The 21209-nt window shown below is 40.7% G+C and overlaps 1 protein-coding gene across 2 annotated transcripts; it reads left to right on the forward strand.

The window, feature by feature from the left end:
* The first annotated feature begins 5598 nt into the window (after positions 1-5598).
* On the forward strand, positions 5599-8283 carry LOC147430822 (uncharacterized). 2 transcript variants are annotated; one of them, XM_086493372.1, is made up of 3 exons: positions 5599-5764; positions 6151-7196; positions 7889-8283. In XM_086493372.1, the coding sequence occupies exons 2-3, from the start codon at positions 6199-6201 to the stop codon at positions 7899-7901; spliced, it is 1011 nt and encodes a 336-aa protein (XP_086349498.1). In that variant the 5' UTR covers positions 5599-5764; positions 6151-6198; the 3' UTR covers positions 7902-8283. The 2 variants fall into 2 exon arrangements, with proteins under 2 accessions (XP_086349498.1, XP_086349497.1); XM_086493371.1 differs by lacking the exon at positions 7889-8283 and having other exon boundaries at positions 6151-7643.
* The last annotated feature ends 12926 nt before the right edge of the window (positions 8284-21209 follow it).

Here is a 21209-nt window from a genome sequence, read left to right on the forward strand (position 1 = left end):
TTTTTGATACCGTTCCCGAGGTGCATGTTTCAGCCCATACAAACTTGTTTTGAGTTTACATACCATCTTTTCCTTCCATTTTGCGACAAAACCTTCAGGCTAATGCATATAGATTTCCAAATCACCATGTAAAAATGCGGTTTTTACATCATCTACGTGAGTTCCCAATCCCCTGATGCAACCAAGCCCAAAAAAATCCGCAAAGTAGTCATCTTGACTAGGGGAGAAAAGATATATCTCATCAAAATCAAATCCATGTTCCGGCTTATACCCTTCAACAACCAACCGTGCCTTGTAATTTACGAAGGAAGCAAAAGTGACTTTCTTTTTTGTAAACCCATTTGCATGGCAAAACTTTCTGTGCCAAATCCCAAGTATCATTCTTCTCCAAAGATTCCATTTTTGATACATGGCCTTATACCATTTCTTGCTGTCTGGACTAGTTGATGCTTCCTTGAAGCAAGAAGGTTCACCACAATCTGTCAACATGACATAATGAGCACTAGGAATAATCTATCTGGCTGCCTAGATGGTCAGGTTGACCTCCGAACCAAAGGCTCCATATTTCAAGCTTGCTATCCAACCTGCAAATATGCAGCTTGTTGTCCTGACATTTTAGATTGACCAAATCCAGACTGACCAACTGATTCAAACTGTCCAAAGTCTAATTGTCCTGCATGTTGTCCTACATGCGAGTCTGCCACTTTTGATTGTCCTGATTTGTGTTGATTTGACTCTGGACTACGATGGGCAATTTTTGGCTAAGCATTTTTAGCACCTTTCCTTGCACTTTTGGGAACAACATCAAGAATTTTCTACTAACCATTGGGCATACACTGATGTCCAAAATGTACATCTTCCTGGAAAACAACTCTTCTGACTTCTTCAATCCTTTGAGGTTATTTGTGCATGCGATCCTCCCAAAAGATTACATCATGGCTGCGGACAATTCTCCTCTTTTTGGGATCCCATAATCTATACCCCATTTCACCATCATCACCATATCCTAGGACTACACACTTATAGAACTTTGGCTCCAGCTTGTTGCAGTCTTCCTTAGATGTGCACAAAAGCTTCGCAATCAAACACTCCTAAATGAGTGTATGAAGGTGGCTTACCCAACCACCCTTCCTGGGGAACTCCCCCACCCAAAGACCTGAAATGGTGACCGATTAATCAAATGTATGGTTGTCATATCAGCCTCTGCCCAAAAACCATGGGGTAACATAGCATGAGACAACATACATCGGACTTTTTCTTGAATAGTCTAATTCACCCACTTTGCAACATCATTCTAGGGTGGATTATTAGGTGCATTTAGCTCCCTCTTTATCCCTTTACTATCAAAAATGTCCCGAAAAGACTTTGACACATACTCACCCCCATTGTCAGAGTGCATACACTTTACCTTACTGCTGACGTGATTTTTAGCAAGTGCCACAAATTGTTTGAACTTATCCAAGGCCTCATTCTTATGATGGATTGGATATACCCACACCTGGGGGGTAGCATCATCCACAGAGGTAACAAAATACTACTTTCCTCCTAGAGATAGCCCTGGCATCTGGCATACATCAAAATGTACCAATTCCAAGGGAGAAACCTTCAATGAAAGAGATTTCTTGTGAGGAGTTTGAACATGCTTGCCATAGATACAATGATCACAATGGTCAAAAGCAACATAAATAAAACACGGTAAATACCACAAACGAGAAATCACCTTCATTCTGGTTTGACTCATGTGTCCCAACCTACCATGTCACAAGAAAACACTTGATGCTCGGTTATGGCGACTACATGGTCCCACACACTAGATACATGAAGTGGATACAGAGTGTCACTTTTAGGACGTCTAGCAATGATCTTGGATCCCTTGCTAATTTTCCGCTTGCTATCCCCAAAGGTAGTGTGATAGCCATCAACATCTAGCTACCATGTGCTTATCAAGATCTTCTTGAGCTCGAGTACATACCTCACATGATGTAGTGTGAAATCTGATCCATGCTTAAATTTCATATGCACATTGCCGATGCCCTCAATATCGCATGCATGGTTGTCCCCCAAATGAACAACACCCTATCTGCCAGCAATGTAGCTAGAGAACCATTCCTGATGTGGTGTCACATGGAATGAAGCACCTGAATCCAAAATCCAAGTGTGCGTGTCATCATTAGAATCGGCAACCAAAGATTGTGCACTAAAAGAAGAAGCAAAGAGAATATCATTGCCATTGTCCACATGACTGACTACATTGATTTCCTTAGGTTGACCATCCTTTTTGTCATCCCTGCTATCATCAGACTTTTTACCCTTGCCTTTCTCTTTCTTCCACTTAAAGCATCACACTTAAAGTGTCCTTTCTTTCCACAATGTTGGCACTCAACATCTTTCACACGAGATTTGTTGTTGCCTTTGTTTTTAAATTTCCCCTTTTGATGAGATCTACCTTTGGTATGCAATGCACTGGAAGACTTATTAACTGCAATATTCTGTCTATTTAGCTCTTCCATAAGCAAAGAGATCTCCATATCAGAATACATTAGCATAGCATTGGAGTTTCTCAGGGCTGTACTGAATGTATCCCAACTTTCACATAAAGTGCATAGTGGGAAAGTAGCTTTGAATTCATCATCAATGTTGAATTTCAGAGCAATCAGCTGGTTGAAAACCGAGTTGAACTCATTAAATGTACAGTCATGGCTATACCTTTCTTCATCCAAAGGTCCATCAACTTCTTCAACCAGTAAACCTTACTAGGAGCATTTCTCTGAAAAAGACAACACCTCAAGTCTAGTCTACATAGCATAGGCAACATTCAACTTCTCTATGTTGAATAGCAAAGAGTAAAAAACTGAAAGCTCTATCATAGATTGTGCAAGCTCATCTAGATCTTCCCAATGCAATTGCTCTATGTCTGCTGGTTGTACCCCCTTTGTCTTAATAGGCTTCACCTGTTTCTTATGCACCAAGACATTGTAGCACTGTTTCTTCCATATGGAAAAATTGTGTGCACCCTCAAGCTTCTTGATGTGCAAAACATTGATGCACTCATTGTTTCTTGCCATGACTTCAGCCCAAAAAGGAGATTGAAGCCTCTGTTGATTGGAATCTCAAACTCAGTTTGCAACATTGATAGCCACCGACAAAGAAGCACAACATCAGCTGCACAGACTATTCTGATCCAGCCTCAAAAAATTGTAGAATTTAGATTAACCAGCAATCTGATTCAGCTGTAGCAATCGATTCAGCTTCAACGATTCGGATTCAACTTCAGCAACTCGAATTCAGATCTTTGACACTTCTGGGAATCAAAGCTTTGGAGCAATAACGAATATTTCAAAAATAAGATCTAGCCAACACCGAAAGAAGATTTTGGCACACTCTGGGAAACCCATGCTGCTTGCCTAACTCAAAACTAAGCTATCAAGCTTACAGATCTAAGAGCTCAAAGATCATAAAGCACCTCAGGCATGTGTACACTCTCCGCAGGTCTGTTGCTCCACCTGAATCTCACGCATTACTAGAGTGACAAAGACTGCATGCACACTCTGATGCTGAACCAGAGTTCTGAAGCTAAACCAAAACTCTACTATTGATACACAGCTCCGATGCTGATCCAGGCTCACCACACCAGCTTGTGAAACCAATGCTCTAATACCAGTTTGTAAGGATCGAGTGAAGTTCGAACTGCACGGATTCAGACTCAATTGTCTATTCAATCTGCAAATTCAGACTCGGCAATCTGCAGAATTTAGACAGAGCAGACTGATTGTACTATAGAATCAGACGCAACAGTAATCCAATGGAGACGCATGCACAGAAGATGAGCCGATGTTAGAGATGGAGAGGATAGCTTCGACACAGTGTTTTGTGGGTTCAAAAGAGTTGTACCTCTTTAGGTTTTTTTGATAGATATAATGTAGAATTATGCAACCACCCAATAAGGGTGCAGATGGGCACATGACCCTTTATCCCAACAAGAATATCAATATGTGTAAAATGGGCTAGACTGAATCAAACTGATTCAAACAACTAATCATGCCAACAATGCTAACAAGCACCTAAATACATTTATACATATTATATGGCAAGGCTGCGATGTAGGGATCTCTATCAACCTAATCCACCTCACACCTAGCCCCCAATGTTTGGCTTTAAAAAACCTCATCACGATCCTACTATGCAAACTCGACTAAAGATAGAATGTCATAAAATGCCAAAAAGTAGGAGCCACACTAGCGTACTAGGTAGCATCTACAAATTCATACATAACTGAAAGATATATAAAGAGATCAAAATGTTGCTAAATAATAGAAAATATTGCACTTAATCAGGTACCAAAATTAAGCAAGCAACATAGTCTTTCGCTTTGGACAAAACTCGGCCTCAATCATACATGAGAGTCATCAAGAGAGTTAAACAATGCCAAAAGTGCATCAAAGATGTCGTAAATTGGCATCACAAGACCGTAAACATGAGTCTGTCTCTACACTAGAGCTTGGGGGGTCCATTATTAAGAACGCCCCTACATAATGTGCGTTCGTAGGATACTTTAAAAAACCCTATGTTAAAATGTGGATATGAATACGTTGACCCCTCTTTTTTCATGAATTGATATGTTTTTTTCCAAAATGGATTTAGAAAATCCCTCTTGTTATTGTGTATATGTTAAATTACTTAAATTTTCAAAAATACAAAACCATAGATCATAGATACATCGATCACTGCAAATACGGCATCAATTTTGAGGGATCCACATAGAGCTAGCTATTCACAACCATAATCCAACTTAAGCAACCTCGAGGATGCATATGAACTTGCAAATAGGCACAATATAATGCCTTCATTGAGCACTCAAACTATCACCTAAAGCCTCTCTCGCACGACTACCTTTGCCAACATGGATGGCTAGGGTAAAGGATTGTCATTTGCACAGTGACATGTGATAGAGAGGTAGCTCAATATTTCCCTCTCTCTCCTCTTTCTTAGTAAGGTCCATATGGAAAGGATATAGGCTAGAGCTTGTGCTACACACAAGACCTAAGCTAGGCCTTATGCTTGAGCTTATCCCCCATGAAAAGAGCTTTATCACACTAGCCAAATAGCTCATATTGCAAGGACTTATGCACGGGTTATCGAACAACACACATAAAAGGAAAGCTTCGCGCAAAGGCGCAAGAGCAAACCTATCACTCTAGGTCACAAATTTAACGAGAGAGAGAGAGAGAGAGAGAGAGAGAGAGAGAGAGAGAGAGAGAGAGAGAGAGAGAGAGTCACCACACTTCAACTTGATAAGAAAATGCCCAATGGCAAATTGATATGGTCGAGAAAAGACATCCAACTCGAAATGTATGCATTTTGAATTTCATTGCAAGTAGAAATCCCGCGAATCCACCCCTCCCTACCTAGCTAGCTATGGTATGCGAAGGTCTTTTTTCTAATGACCCTGCCCTTGGCCCTTTGGGAAGCCAAAAAAAAGAGCTATAAATCGTGGCAGTGCTGATAAGTTGATAACAAAGGGTAGTGTGTTTTTGTCCGTGTACCGAGTTTTAGTAATAGGTGCCTTTTAAATTTTCTTCACATTTTGGCCTTTAGCAACCCACATTTTTCCCTTTTGCTTGTTTTTGCTTTCAAGTCTGACCTAAGCTTCCTCTCTCTAACCTGCGTACGAAGAAACAATGGCGTTCTCCTCTGAGAAGACCATGCCCTCACCTCCTTGAAGAAGAAGCAAACGCAGAGAAGCTCACTTCTTCCTCACCTTCGGGTAAGCTCTTCAATCGAGCTCGCTCCGAGCGTTTGTACATATAGCGTACTGTCTCAGAATCGTTCTGCCCAATTCCTTGATTACTTAAGAGTTTGTTGTTGACGGCTTTCCTGTCAAAGCGGGAACAATGGGAGCTTCCGGGTTTTGTCTTTTTAGGTCTCTTTCTTTATAGGTAGCAGAAAGGCTCAATATCATGAAGTTTTTTTTATGTATGAAGCTGCAATTTTCTGTGAGACATAGAACGAGTGTCTACGGTTATGATGGGAAATGTGCTATGTGTATCTCTCTTGCGAGAATGTGAGGATCAAATGTATGGTCAGAGGTTACTTGAAAGTTCATTCTGGGATTTGGAAAATTTTGTTGTAAAGCCTTCTTTTTGCTTGTAGATACATTGCGATCGACTAGTTGGTTCAAGGAGTGCATGCTATCACACAATGGATAGTGACGGGAGAATGGCAATGCGATGTATAATGGCCCCAGATCAGGCAGAACATTTGGCACTGAAGGAGTATGCAAGAATCAAGTTGATGCAGGTTATTGCTGAGCGGGATGCTGCTGTGGTAGAACGGGACAATGTTCTGGCTGAAAAGAAGGCTGCCTTTAATGAAAGAGACTCAGCCTTCCTTCAAAGGGACATTGCTTTTGCTGAGAGAGATAACGCAATGATGGAACGGGATAGTGCCATGGCAGCTCTTGAAAATGCAAGGGGACATAGGACGCTTGGTTGGAATCAATTCAAGCGGCAGCCAGACTTGAAGGGGAGAGATTCAACCTTACTCCAAATGAGCCTTCCCAGTGGTCCCTTCATGGTGGAGGAGCCACATTCTTTCAATGGTGATCCTGCAATGTTAAGTTTTATCACAAACAACTCAGAAAAAATGCAGCCTGTACAGCAACCACAGCAACCTGCTGGTAAGTCGCGAAAGAGAGATGGCACAAAGGCAAAAAGGGAGAGAAAGACACCTGCAGCAGCCAGCCCTGATGGTTTTAAGCCGGAGCCAAAAAAGAAGCGTGGTGATAACAGTAATCGCACACAAGAAGGCAGTGTTCCTCTCATATTACCTGTGGTCCCTTACCTTGGTCAAGAATCGGATCAGCAACCTCCACAGAAGGATGATATGCACCATTTTGTGCAAGATCAAAAAGACTTGAATTTTACGGTGACAACACCCATACCATATTGCTCTTGCACTGGCTCCAGTCAGCCTTGCTATAGATGGGGAAACGGGGGTTGGCAGTCAGCTTGTTGTACTAATACATTATCCGTGCACCCATTGCCTATGAATCCCTTGAAAAGAGGATATAGGTTGCCTGGGCGCAAGATGAGTGCGGGCGCATTTCAAAAATTGGTGAAGAGGCTTACTCAGGAGGGTGTGGACCTATCTCAACCAATTGATTTGAAAAACTACTGGGCAAAGCATGGAACAAACAGGTACATCACCATCAAGTAACAAGCACAGGCTTTTATGGCTGTATTGGTCTAATGTATTGCATTCTCTGCTGATGCCGCACATGTGGTTTCATCCCTGCTCATGTTGTTGTTTGATTTTCTTATTAAACTTATTGCAACCCTGTTTTTGCTGTTAGTGACGGCAAATTCATGTAAATTTTCCGCATCCTTAGCAATCACAGGCCAAATCTATGGTGTATTCTTACAGCTTGTGAGGGGTGGGAATGTCTGTTTGGTTAGTCTGTTCTGGATGCTTTTGGACTTGGATCTCCCCTAGAGTGTAGGGGTTCCTTGAAAATTTTTGTACATTATGTGCTTCATACGAACCCTTTCAAAACATGTAGAAGGTTGTGGTTTTGTTCTCTTGCCAATGGAAAGTTGTGGCATGGGAGTCTAGATGGTTCATAGAAATATATGGAATTACAGGCATTTTCTCGTCGTTAAGTATTTTTCATGTTTGTCTCATCAGTGCGTCAGTTTAGTTTTCTTCTTTTGCGTTAGGAGAAGCGTGGTTTGATTTTATATACATTATCTTATGTCATTGTAAGCATACATACAGGTACCAGGGACCTCTTAATGTGGGTTGACACTGAATGTCATCTGTTGGCACCTAAGTGCTTATCTGCATATGTTGTGTACTGAGGGCTGTTTGTTATTATATGGTGGTGTTGTAGGTCTCTGGAATAAATATATCTGGGATTATCAGCAAAAGTTCGCCGCTGATATCTAGTTGGCACTGGTAGTTGGCGCGGCTGCTCTATTACAGATGTCTTATTGTGTCGAACAACTTGTCTCTTTGAATCAAATACCGAGAGTGGACCAGATGAATTCTGCTTTAAATTAGACAAACAACAGAAATGGGACGACTCTGCGAGCTCGAAAGTTATGAATGTTTCCGTGCTCAGCTTTTGGATTTTGTTTGTTACTTTCTCTGTGTTGAACCTGTAGGGAGGCTATTGCTCTTGCTTTCTCTGATAGTGACTGTTGATTTAGGGAAAAGTGTTCACAGTTGTGGTTTGAGGTCTCTTGGAATTGTCCCTATGAGTTAAAACTTCTCTTCTGTTTTTCTTCTTCTTTGTCCTCTCTCTCTCTCTCTCTCTCTCTCTCTCTCATCATGTACATTGTGCTGCGGTACTTATTTGCAATCTGGTGGTCGTGAATTTAGTGCATGATCAAAAGGAATTGTCTTACTTTCGAAAGCCTGTACTTGTGCAACTGCATGTTGGAAGGGTCTCTACTTTGTCTTGTTTATTATATTATTTTGTGGTCTACCGTCTGGTGACATGTTTTGTGTAGCGGGGGCGCAGACTTCATATTTGGAGTAATAAATGCTGGAACTTACCAAATTGTCCTGCTCACAACGGTACAGATGTTGAATGTGCTTCAGTGCTCTTAGGACAATCAAGTACTCACTTTTTTGGACTCCATGTCAGATGTACCATAAGAGTTGAGTTCGAGAAATAAGAGAATCATCATACATCTTAATGTCTCTGGCCCTGCAAGTAGGGGCCCTGCCATAATGCTCGACCCACTCGAATCGTGGGGCTCTAAAAGGTCAAAAGGCAGAAAATAAGACACCCTCAGAAAAGGATACTAGTTCTCATGCTAGACAAAAACTGGGAGATCCCCATCATGACTAGGACCTAGTAAAGCCTCACAAGCCTGGGCACAACCAAAAGAAAGCCCTCTTACTAGATCTAACCCAGGAGATGACTTCCAAACTAGCACCCCGTCTCAAGTCCATGGTACACACAAGATCGCTAAGGTACACAACAAAACTAGCAATTTGGGGCCTCCATAAGCTAAGGAGGAATCTATCAAGTTCTGTCCACCATCCCACCACCTCTCTACAGAGAAAACCGTAGGGCCAGCAACAGACAATCTTGTCCACCAGTAGCAAACAAGTGCGTGCACTTGTGTGGTTTTGAAAACCATGTTGAGTCGGCATGCTATCAAGAGATGTAGGTTACAAGAGTTCAGGAATGAGTTGAGCCATCTTACTCAGTGCGGCTCTCAATGTCAAAATCCAACATGCATTTGTCCCTTGAATGAGTATGACAAAGATGAACAGGTTGCGCCTGTGCACAATGGTACTGGCTCAAGAATATGCCTAAGTCAGGTGCAATACGTCCATGTCATGAAGTGTAGAGATGAAGAGCTTTGGATGTTCATGTCCACCAATGTAAAGCTGTCTGGATCTAGTTGGCCACTTTTTCAAGAGTATTGATGAGGTCGGTAAGATTGCTTTGATTCATTGGACTAGTGACAAAATCTGGTCATCATGACCACCTTCCATGAAAATGAAAGTGCAGGTTAATTTCAATAAATCATCACTGTGTTCCAATTATGGCTTATATAGCGGTGCACATTTTCAAAAGTTCCAGGTGCAAGACTTCTTAAATTTGAGCTCAAAGAAGCTTTGAGAACTTAGACTAATTACAAGATCATGGTGTTGTTAGGATAGAGTCAGACCAGTAACAAAAATACTCTTCTCAGCGTTGTTCTCTAACAAAAAAAATATGATGCTCTCATCCATATTGGTAGAATCATATAGCCTTGGATTGGAGTCATGCTTATAGCTTGTCAAAGGTTCAGCTTCTTTGTCTATGAGAGAGAGAGAGAGAGAGAGAGAGAGAGAGAGAGAGAGAGAGATTTGTCACCGATAGGGTAGATGGGCCAATAAGGTGGCTTGCATCAACGGCCAGGAGTGTGTGGCCCATCATTATGCACTCCTTGTTCCAATAAAATTGCAAAATCCTTAAGAGGGGATTAGTTGAGAGCCCAAACCTTTTTTTACCTTCTTTTGGAACAAAAGTGCCCCTTTAGCATTAGTTTTCAAAAATTTGAAACAACCTGCACAATTTTCTTCAAAATGTCAATATTGGTTATGGAAAAAGCCCCTTGAAAAGACAAATCTAAACATATCTTTATATATTAAATTTGCATTGAAAAACAAAATCCCCCCTAAGATTACCTTTTCTTTTAATGAGGTGCACTTAGATTGGTACAATTACCCTTGAAAAGTAGAAATTTGTTGCCTTACTAATAAAAGAAGGGAGTGAGTCTATAATCAATTGTCAAGCTTCTAGTAGATGCATTTTAGACGTTCCCTTTGCCCGCTGCTAATGTGGTCGTAGCATATTGCATCTCCGTCCAATGCACCAAGATGCTTGGCTTTGGCCTTTTTTTTTTTGGTTGACTAGGGAATGCACCACTGTCTTCAAAGAATCACAAGCAAGAGCACAAGCTTCTCGTGTATAATTTGTACGTTGATGTGTACCACCTTGGGGTCCATTGTATAATCATGGTAATATCAACAAGAGGAGTCTTTCATTTTTGAAAATTTAAGCGATTCAATCGAGATATATTAACAAGAGGGCTCTTCTAAATTCATTTTGGAAAAAAACCAATTAATTCATTAAAAAAAGGGGTCAATCTATTCGTTTTAATAGAGGGATTTTTAAGTACCCTACGAATGCATGCTATATAGAGGGGTTCATAATAGTGGATCCCCCAAGGTACCACCTTGCGTGGCAACATTGCAACTTCAATTTTAGTCCGACCTGCAACAATGAGGATCAAAATTCTCATTACACACATGTCATAAAATATAATATCTAACTTTACCAAATGATTTTCTCATATTAAATTGATCATTTAATATGGGAAGATAAAAGGGGAACAAGAGTTAAGATATAGATATGTGTTTCTAAATCTATCTCAACAGGGGACCAAAAAGAGAAATGGTTGCATTTCAATAGGGGTTCAAAAGGAGACGGTCTACCAAAGAGTAATGTGCAATAAGTGCTTCTACGTTTACCTCAGCAAGGGACCAAGAGGAGAGATGGTTACATCTCAATAGGGGTCCAAAAGGAGGTAGTCTATCAAAGAGCAACGTGCATCTAATGGAGCTTAAAATACCTTAGGGTTAGCTTCATTAAAGACCTCCAAAAGTTAGTGTTAAAAAATCCTTTGACCTTAGGCAAGTTAGGGCTGACCTTGAGGTGGGAATCTTACCCAAGCATGAGACGCTTGTCGGCTTGCTACTAAAATTCTTAAAGTGTTTATGGGAACCTTGCCCAAGCTTGAGGTGATTCTCATGCTTAAATGACTAAGGTTCTTGAAGTGTTCAATTCAAAGATAAACTCTCAAGAGGCATAAACGGTTTCCATGCTTAATTGACTAAGTGCTTGAAGTGTTCGATTCAAACCAAATGACTTAAAAAACATAAAAGACACATGTCAAAATCTTGCCCTCATGATGTGTTTGAATCCTATTGGATAGGCTTTAAAAGGGGCCAATGAGAATTTAGATGCATAAAAATAAATAATTAATTTTTTTCTCTCAAAGAGAAAAAAGTGGACACATGTCCAAATGATATAATTAAATAATACGAGAGAGAGAGAGAGAGAGAGAGAGAGAGAGAGAGAGAGTGGACCAAGCTTGAGAGGAGGTATACTCTCCTACACACACACACACACATTCTCTCATTGTGTGGAGTGCAAAGTGCAAGATCTCCATCAGCCTACACCAACAATCTTGGCTATGGAATGCAAATCCAATCAAGAGCTATGCTTCAATGCTTAAGCTTGCCATCTTCTTCATCTTCATTACTATGCTATTATGCTATGCAAGCAAGAAGAGTGATGAGCAAGAAGAGTGATGATAAGTGAGAAACTATTTCTTTCTCCTATGAATGATTCTTCTTCCTCTTCCCTACCCTCATTCCCCGCTAGCTCTCTCCACCTTCCTGGGTGTTTGAGGCCTTGGGACTGAGGCTTGGGATAGTTAATGCTTTTTGCAAAGTTTATGTTATGCTCGTGATGCATGAAGCTTTCCGTCTTCATAGCATCACCAAGGTCACAAGGAACACAAAGATTATATTGTATCAAGTCTCTCTTGATGGGAGAATCTATAATACAAACGCTTTTTGGAGGGGGGACCAGCTCCAAGTAAATCTAGTCCTTAACTATTGTCATGTTCTCTAATATTGTCTCTCTTGCAAAAGTATTGTTTATGCCAAGTTAAGTAAGTACTGTCATAAAAACTAATATCTAATTCTCCCAGATGATGTTCTCATGTTAAACTGATCATTTAATATGGGAAAGTACCAGGGGAGTAAAAGCTAGAATATTGGTAAGGCTGCCAGACCAGTCTGTGCAGGGATCCAAAGGAGCGAAAATAGGGATCCAAAGGGGGACAGTCTGCAAAAGAGAAATGTACTTCAATGGGGTCTAAAAGGCCTAAGGTTAAACCCCATTAAGACTTCCATAGGCTAAAGTTCCTAATAAATTATTGTATTGTCCAAAGGCCAATATAGGGGAAAATTGGATGGTCATGGGAAGACTAAAAAGTCTTCCACATCCCTATCAAGGAGGAGGCGAGCCATGAGAGTAGGAGATGATGAGAATCACACACACACACACACACACACACACACACACACACACACACACACACACACTCCAAGGCTTCCCCTTTACACAAAGGGAATACTGGACACATGGCAAGCTCCTAGGCCAGTTGCCCCCAACCTCCCTTCAAATCCTATTGGATACCCATAGAGGTGGACCAATGAGGATTAGGCTAGAGTAAATTTAGTCTAATTAATTAAAAAATACTTGATAAAAGAACCAATAAAAATTAAACTCCCTAGAAGACTATTGGAAAGTCTACTAAGGGGTCCAATGAGCATTCGACAACCCAATGGCTTGCCTGAATCCTATTGGCCAAAAGACTAAGAGGTCCAATGAGAGTTTAATTGAATCATTTAATTACCTAAAGCTCTCACTAAAGGGGAAAGAGGGATACTTGTCACAAGGCTGTCCATTTGACCTCTAATTTTCCATTGGCTAAGCTTTGACATGAGCCAATGAGGGGCCAGCAAGAGGAAATAGCAAGAGGGGTCGACCAAGAGAGAGAGGGGGCTGATTTTGCAAAGGCATTATGACACACACACACACACACACACACACACACACACACACACACACACACACACACAAACTCATGTGTGAAGTAAAGAAGATGATCTCCTTCTCAAGCTTTAATGGAAAGCTCATCACCTACTCCAAGATTGTGAGAAGGGAGGCCTATACCAACAACTCTTGGCTTTGTGATGCAAATGCAACCAAGAGCCAAGCTCCAATGCATGCTCATCTCCTCTACCATGCTAATTACTAAGCTATGCTAAGCTATTAAGAGTGATTATGTGAGGAGAAATACTTATTTCTCATAAAAATACTTCTTCTTCCTCTAGATCTACTCTCATACCCCACTAGCTCTCACCATCTTCAAAGGTGTGTGAGGTCTTGGGTTTGAGACCGTAAGGGAATTGATGTTGTGTTTTTCAAGTGTAAGCTTGGTGCTTGAAGCTTCCATCTTCATTGCACCAGCAAGTTATTGAAGGAACACAAAGTATTGTATTGTCAAATGTCTCCCTTGATGGGGGAAACCTATAATAGAAAGCCTTTTGGAGGGGGGACTGTCGACTCCATGTAAATCTGGTCCTCAACTGTTGTCAATTGCTCTTCTTCTTTCTCTTTTCAAGTATTGTCAATGCCAAATTATCTAGGTGTAAATTGCTATGTTGCTTTCTCAATTAAGGACTCTCTCTATGCTCATTAGGAACTTGTTCTTAATGAAATGCTCACTATGTTATCAATTTTTGCTACACACAAGTTACTAGTGCATTAAATGCTACATTGGTATCAGAGCTATTGGTTTCTCTTTTCTTGCTCAAGAAGAGAGGTCCTCAAGCTTGCTACAAGTGGTTGGTGTTATTAATTGCAAAAGAGTTAGTAGAATAGGGATTTTTCATCCTTGAAGCATGCCTGCTTTATGCAGCTAACGGGAACACCGTCGAGAGCTATGGTCTTAATAATGGAGTCCTACGTGGCTTGCTTTTGGCTTAACCATTATTGAGCTATTAGAAGCTTGATAGGAACCGGTGCTATCTTGGCTCTTTTGAATACTCCTATTCCTTGCAATTAATAATATTCGAGCCATGGGTATAAATGCTTGAGTGCTTATCTTTGAAGGTAAAGAGGAGTAGCAACTAGGGCTTGAAATGCCAAAGTACAAGTAAAAGTTTACACCTAAAATTTGCTAGTATTGATGACAAAGGAAAAACGATTGAAATAAATGTTGATAGCTTTGATTTTGCTAATGAAAGAGAAACTAGTGATGCTCCTATGCTTGTAAACTTTCTTGTTTCTAGGCTTCAATAAGCCGGTGAAGTGCACCGGAAATTGTGCACCCATGGTTTTCTACAAACTCCCTATCAAGAAGAGAGAGTACCTAGGAAGCCTCCTAGTGATACTTCCAAAAGAGGACTGTTAGGGGCACATAGCCCTAACAGGTAAATCAGGAACAGTAAACTGAGTATTCATACACAATACTGCAAAGTAAATAAGCAAAGAACACCATAAGGAAGAGGAAAAGAGACTGCCATCAGATTATCTTCATCATCATCACCCAATTACAGAGCATAAACAGTTGTACGAGATCAGGAGAGTGCAAACCCTTGAGTTTATTTGGAGTGTGGTTCTGGGATACTAAGTGCTCCTTTTGGCTTCTTTGGCTCTCAGGATGCTCCTTTTCTTCTGCCCTTTCCAACATCACCTTCTTAACTTCTTTAGGTTGGATTTGTGCTTGAACTTCTTTCATTGATGTGGGACTTGCAACAAGTGCATTTGGAGAAGTTAAACATGATTGTACCTGATTGTTCCCAACCAAGGGGAACATTGGTGTTGTAACTCCCCACTCATCATCACTTTCGTCTTCCTCCTGAAACTGATCTTCATACTTCTCTATCAAGCCTTCAACTGCTTCTTGTAACACCTGTATCCTGCGCATACTAGAGCACGACTTTCTTCTTTTTCCTTCACGACCTTCATGCCAATCTTCCGCCTTGTTAAGAAGATTAGAAAAATAATCCAAATCCTCTTGTGCATCACATAGTTCCTCATGATCTAATGCATCGCGAAAAGATCTGACAATTCGATACAACTTCTTGCACAGTTTATGCATACAGTATTTGACACATACATCTTCCTTTTGACAAGGCTTACACATGTAAGGGTATTCCTTTGTGTGGTGCTCATACTTCTGACATATTGAACACTTTTTCTTCTTCTTCTTTGCCATTAATCACACATCAAAAGAATAGAGAGCATTTGTACCTCTTTAAACCCTGAAACTGCTTAAACTGCATTGCAAACTGAAATACCTGAAACTGTAGTCTGTAAACTGAAAGACTGAAACTGCATTCTGCAAACTGAAAAATTGAAACTGCATTGTGTAAACTGGAATGCTATAATCTGCAATATGTAAACAGTTGAACTGTAAACTGCAAAATGCAAACTGCAGATTGCACAGAAACTGCCTGCACAGAAACTGCACAGAAACTATCAAGAACCCCTATAAACACTTGCAACTTGTCAAAAATTGTAATTTTGATTTCCCCTGGCAGATTCGGGAAGAAATCCTCCAATAACTTTGATGTATGTTCCTCAGACACTTCCTGCGGGGTTACACAATTCAAGAATTCCTACAGGTGGTTGAGGTCGACTAACATGTCAAGAACCTCTTGAATTCTTGAGTGCCATATGCTTCAGGCTGAATTCAAACCATTTGCAAGAACCACTTCAGAGAGAAAGTGGCGGTTAGAGCACGAGAAAGAAACTTGGCATCATAACCGACTCATCGTTTTGCTTTGAGATTACTGTAATTCGCTCCCATGTCGATTAGGACACGCACAGCAGGATCGCCAAATGTTAGGGGCACACAGCCCTAATAGGTATTCAATGCAGGAAACATGCAGTTTATAGAAATCAGGAACAATAAACTGAGTATTCATACACAATACTGCAAAGTAAATAAGCAAAGAACACCATAAGGAAGAGGAAAAGAGACTGCCATCAGATTATCTTCATCATCATCACCCAATTACAGAGCATAAACAACAGTACGAGATCAGGAGAGAGAGAGAACTGCCTCGATAGTTATCCCAAAACTACCTCACGCCATCAGATACCATAAGGCACATTCACAACTACCCAAAAATATAAGTACTAATGTCCACATATCCCTAAGGTTCAAAAGTTAAAGGTCTTAGTTACAGTTCAAAATATAATATCCTGAATACCCTGAATGCCCTGACATATCAGGCACTAACAAGGACTCTCTCTGACAAGGGAAGAAGAAGAGGATCCGTATGAAGGGCTCAAAAATCTACTACTCGATGATGCATCTGCTTCCCAAAGGAGATCTCAAGTTTCAACTGTAGAACCCCCACCAAAAGAACAAGAAAGAAGTGAGTCTCCTGCCACCTCGGCGGAGATGGCTCCACAAAGACGGCGGGCAAAATGCTCTCCAACATCCCCTAAACGGAGAAGACCATTGCATACTTCTCTACACCATAATTCAAAGAGGGACGAGAGAAAACAAGAGAAGAAAAAGGTGAGAAAAAGGTCACCCTCTTCTCCATCCTCTTCATCCTCTTCCTCTGCTAAAGAAAGTGATGGTGCGGACAAGGAGGAACAAGGGAAGAAAAAGGTGAGAAAGAGGTCACCCTCTTCTCCATCCTCCTCATACTCTTCATCTTCTGAAGAAAGTGATGGTGCAGCTCTTGAACCACCTACAAGAAGAGGCCATAGGAAATCCTATGCCGCATGGAAGAGGTGGTCCAAGCTCAAAAAGTTCAAAGAGGGACAAAAGAACATCTCTTTCTTTACCTATGATGGCACTTTTGGTGCTACAGACAAAGTTTTGGCCTTTATCCAACAATTTGATGCGGCATTTGGGGATGAGGGCTTCACAGAGTCCTCTAAGCTACATCATGTAGCTATGCATTTTCAAAAGTCCGCCAGGCAATGGTGGTCTAGCCTTCGAGCAAACGGTGAAGCTTCACGAACGTGGAAAGCTTTAAGAGCTTTCATCATGAAGCAGTTTTTTGGCTATTGATGCCAAAGACAAAGTACTCACCGAATGGCAAAGCTTGAAGCTCCCTCCCTACGAATCTATTCACAAATATGTAGACAAGTTTTGGGACTTGCATCTCAAATCCACTGTCTTCAAAAAGATGGATTTTGGAGAGCAAAAACAACAATTTTGTGCGGGTTTAACTGAGGATATGGCGGAGTATGTTAACTCCCAAAGTCCACGCACCATATTTGCGGTCATACACCATACCATGGTGGCTTCACAAATATGGAAACACGTGGAAACACTATCTCTTGGGGACTCTGTTCATCCTACGAATGGATCACAAAGCCTCAAGAACTTCATGATGCAAACCAAGCTCTCCAACAAACAAACGAGGTGGGAAAATTTTCTTTTGCAATTTAAATTTCATATTGCTCACGTTGCTGGCAAGCAACAATCAAGTGGTCGATGCACTTTCACAACGACCAAGGGTAAATGTGGTGTCTATAGCAACTCACAATGATCTATCTTTTATGATAGATGAGTGTGCTCATGATCGAGAACTTAAGTATGTAATTATAGCCTTTGCATTAGGGAAGGAAAAAGAACCATTCACCTTGAAGGATGGTTATCTTCCAAATGGCAATAAACTATGTGTTACTCACCCGTATAATACAAAAATCATGCATGAATCCCATACTTCTCCTTATGCGGGGAAAAGTGGGAATCCATAATCTACTCTTCAAGGAGTAAAAATGTATTTCTGTTGGTCTACCATGAAAAGTAAACATACAAGAGTATGTTTCAAAATGCGTGGATACCAAAAGTTGAAATTAGATCGAGGGAAGCAACTTGGATTGTTTCAGTCTCGACAGGCTTAACAAGAAAACACACTCTATGCCTGTCAAAAAGACTATTAAGGCACATCAAATGGAAACCCTCTTTAGATCTCAAACTTTCAAGTATCATGGATTTCCAACATTCATAGTGTCGGACAAAAATCCTAGCAATTTCTAGAAGGGTCTCTTTGAGAATCTAGGAAGTAGATTAAATTTCTCTTTCGGTCTATCATCCACAGATGGATGACCAAAGTGAAATAACTAATTTAATAATTCTTGATCTATTAAAAGCCTATGTCATGGAAGTGGATCAACGTTCTCAATGAGAGAAGTACCTACCTCTTATGGAGTATACGTACAATGACATTGTACATACTTCTATGGGGAAAGCACCTTTCGAGGTTAAAGAGGGAAGATTCAAAAATCCCTTACTACTTAAAGTACATGGAAAGATCTTCACTGCTAATGAATATAGCTGAGAATCACAAGAATCTTTTTCAAAGATTAAAGAGGTTATATCCATCTCAAAGCAAAGGCAAAAAGGGCTACTGCTAATAAGCACAGAAGAGGATGACTATGATTTCAAGAGAGAGGTAATGTCATAAAATCTAATATCTAGCTAACCCAAATGATTTTCTCATATTAAACTGATCATTTAATGTGGGAGAATAAACGGGAACAAGATTTAGAATAAATACATGTGCTTCTAGACCTATCTCAACAGGGGACCAAAAGGAGAGATGGTTGCATCTCAATAGGGATTCAAAAGGAGACCGTCTACCAAAGAGCAATGTGCATTAAGTGCTTCTAGACTTATCTTAGCAGGGGACCAAGAGGAGAGATGGTTACATATCAATACGGGTCCAAAAGGAGGTATTCTATGAAAGAGAAACGTGCATCTAATGGAGCTTAAAATTCCTTAGGGTTAGCTTCATTAAAGACCTCCAATAGTTAGTGTTAAAAGCCTTTGACCTTCGGCAAGCTAGGACTGAGCTTGAGGTGGGAACTTGATCTAAGCTTGAGGTGCTTGTCGTGCTTGATGACTAAGGTGCTTGAGGTGCTTGTCGTGCTTGATGACTAAGATGCGTGCTTGATGACTAAGGTGATTGAGGTTCTTGTCATGCTTGATGACTAAGGTACTTGAGGTAATTGTCATACTTACTGAGGAAGGTGCTTGAGAAGCTTCCCATGCATGGGGGGTAAGGTGCTTGAGTCAAAAAGAGACCCTACAAACTTAATGAGGAAGGTGATTGAGAAGCTTCCTATGCATGAAAGTCCCAAAGTTAGGGGAATCTTTGACTTAACCTTCCACTCACCCAAAGGGCACCCCTTTTCTCAAAAGGCACATGGGACACATGTCAGACTCTTCCTAAGCTTAACCACATGGTGTGATTGAATGCTATTGGTTGGGCCAAAGAGGGGTCCAATGAGCTTCTAGTTCCGTCCAACAAATATCTAGATATTTTCAAGCTCTCTCTCTCTAAGGGTAAGGAGGACACTTGTTCAAAGACTACCCATGTACTTTTGTTCATGCTGCATGTGATTGTCTAGGGGAGAGAGGGTTCCAATGAGTTTGAAACATGTGTAAAAGCTACAAGTCACCCCAAGAAAGCAAGGGGGGTGCTTGGGGGATACACACACACACACACACACACACACACACACACACACACACACACACACACACACACACACACACACACACACACACACACTCATTTTGTGGATTCATTCTCACTTGGTGAAAGTTGAGGAACACCACCACCTTCTCCAAGCTTGTGAGAAGTGAGAGCCTACACCAACACTCTTGGCTATGGAATGCGAATGCAACCAAGAGCCATGCTTCAATGCTTAATCTTGCCATATTCTCCATCTTCATTACTATGCTATTAAGTATGCTAGCCCTAGAAGAGTGATGATAAGTGAGGAACTATTTCTTTCTCCTATGGAATGTTTCTTTGTCCTCTTCCCTATCCTCATTCCCCACTCGCTCTCTCCACCTTCGAAGGTGTTTGAGGCCTTGGGACTGAGGCTTGAGATAGTTAATGCTTTCTACAAAGTTTATGTTATGTTTGTGATTGATGAAGGTTTCCATCTTCATTGCATCACCTAGGTCACAAGGAATAGAAAGATTGTATTGTACCAAGTCTCTCTTGATGGGAGAAACTATAATACAAATGCCTATTGGAGGGGGGACCGGCTCCATATGAATCCGGTCCTCAACTATTGTCATGTTCTCTAAACTCTCTCTTTCTTGCAAAAGTAACATTCATGCCAAGTTAACTAAGTACCATGTTTATGTTGCTACCATCAATTAAGTTCACCCGCTATGCTCACAAAGTAATGTCACCAAAGTGCTTCATCTAATTTCCTAATTTTGCTACTCTCAAAGTTCATAGGCCATTTCCATTACATGGATATTGTCATTGTACCTCATTGTGGCCACAATTTTGGCTTGTTTTGATAGTCCATGCCATTTTTGAGACTCGGTCTAGAAGATCATTTCTAAGACTATGGCTAGTCAAGTCTGCATAACCTTTTGTGAGGGTCATTGCATGAAGTTTTTTGAAGTTGAGCATTGGGGGGCAGGGTACCCAGTGTGAGGCTGATTAGCTTGCTAGAGATCCCCAATTGTGGCCTTGCCATAGGACATGTGTAGATGGGTATAGGTTCTTTGGCGCTAAGTTGGTAGTCTCTCATCAGTTTCTTTGAGAAGTATATGACAATTTATGCCTTGTTAGAACTCTTTGTTTGTTTATGCATTGTTTTGCTCAGTTTTACTTGAGATTTTGATCCCTTTATAGAGGAGACACTGTTGGATTTTTTACATGAGTCCTCTAGTTTGCTTACCACACTTCTTTTTCATTCCCAATGTAGTGGGTTTTGCTAAGTTTCTAGTTGAGATTTTCATCTCTAAATAAATAGAGGAGATTTTGCTGAGATTTTTGCAAAAACATTGCCATAAGTTTCTGGCATTACTCTCTTATAGTTAGCTCTTATCAATATGGTTGGATCTCCTAAGAAAGATTACCACATAAAGAAATTTGATGGCATAAAATTCACCATATGGAAGCAAAGAATGCTTTATGTCCTAATCAACAAAGGACTTGCAACTTCATTGAAAGAGCATAGAGAAGTTTTATATAGTGTTGATCAATGGGAAGATCTTGATGCTCTTGCCATGGAAACTATTAGGTTGCATCTTGGTGAGTCTATATTCTTCACAATT

Source organism: Adiantum capillus-veneris, chromosome 21, assembly GCF_014529385.1.
Source record: "Adiantum capillus-veneris isolate H3 chromosome 21, ASM1452938v2, whole genome shotgun sequence".
NCBI lineage: Eukaryota > Viridiplantae > Streptophyta > Polypodiopsida > Polypodiales > Pteridaceae > Adiantum > Adiantum capillus-veneris.

Bases quoted from the DNA above. Each gene is read 5' to 3' on its own strand.
- LOC147430822 (XM_086493371.1), top strand. From the start codon at position 6,199: ATGGATAGTGACGGGAGAATGGCAATGCGATGTATAATGGCCCCAGAT.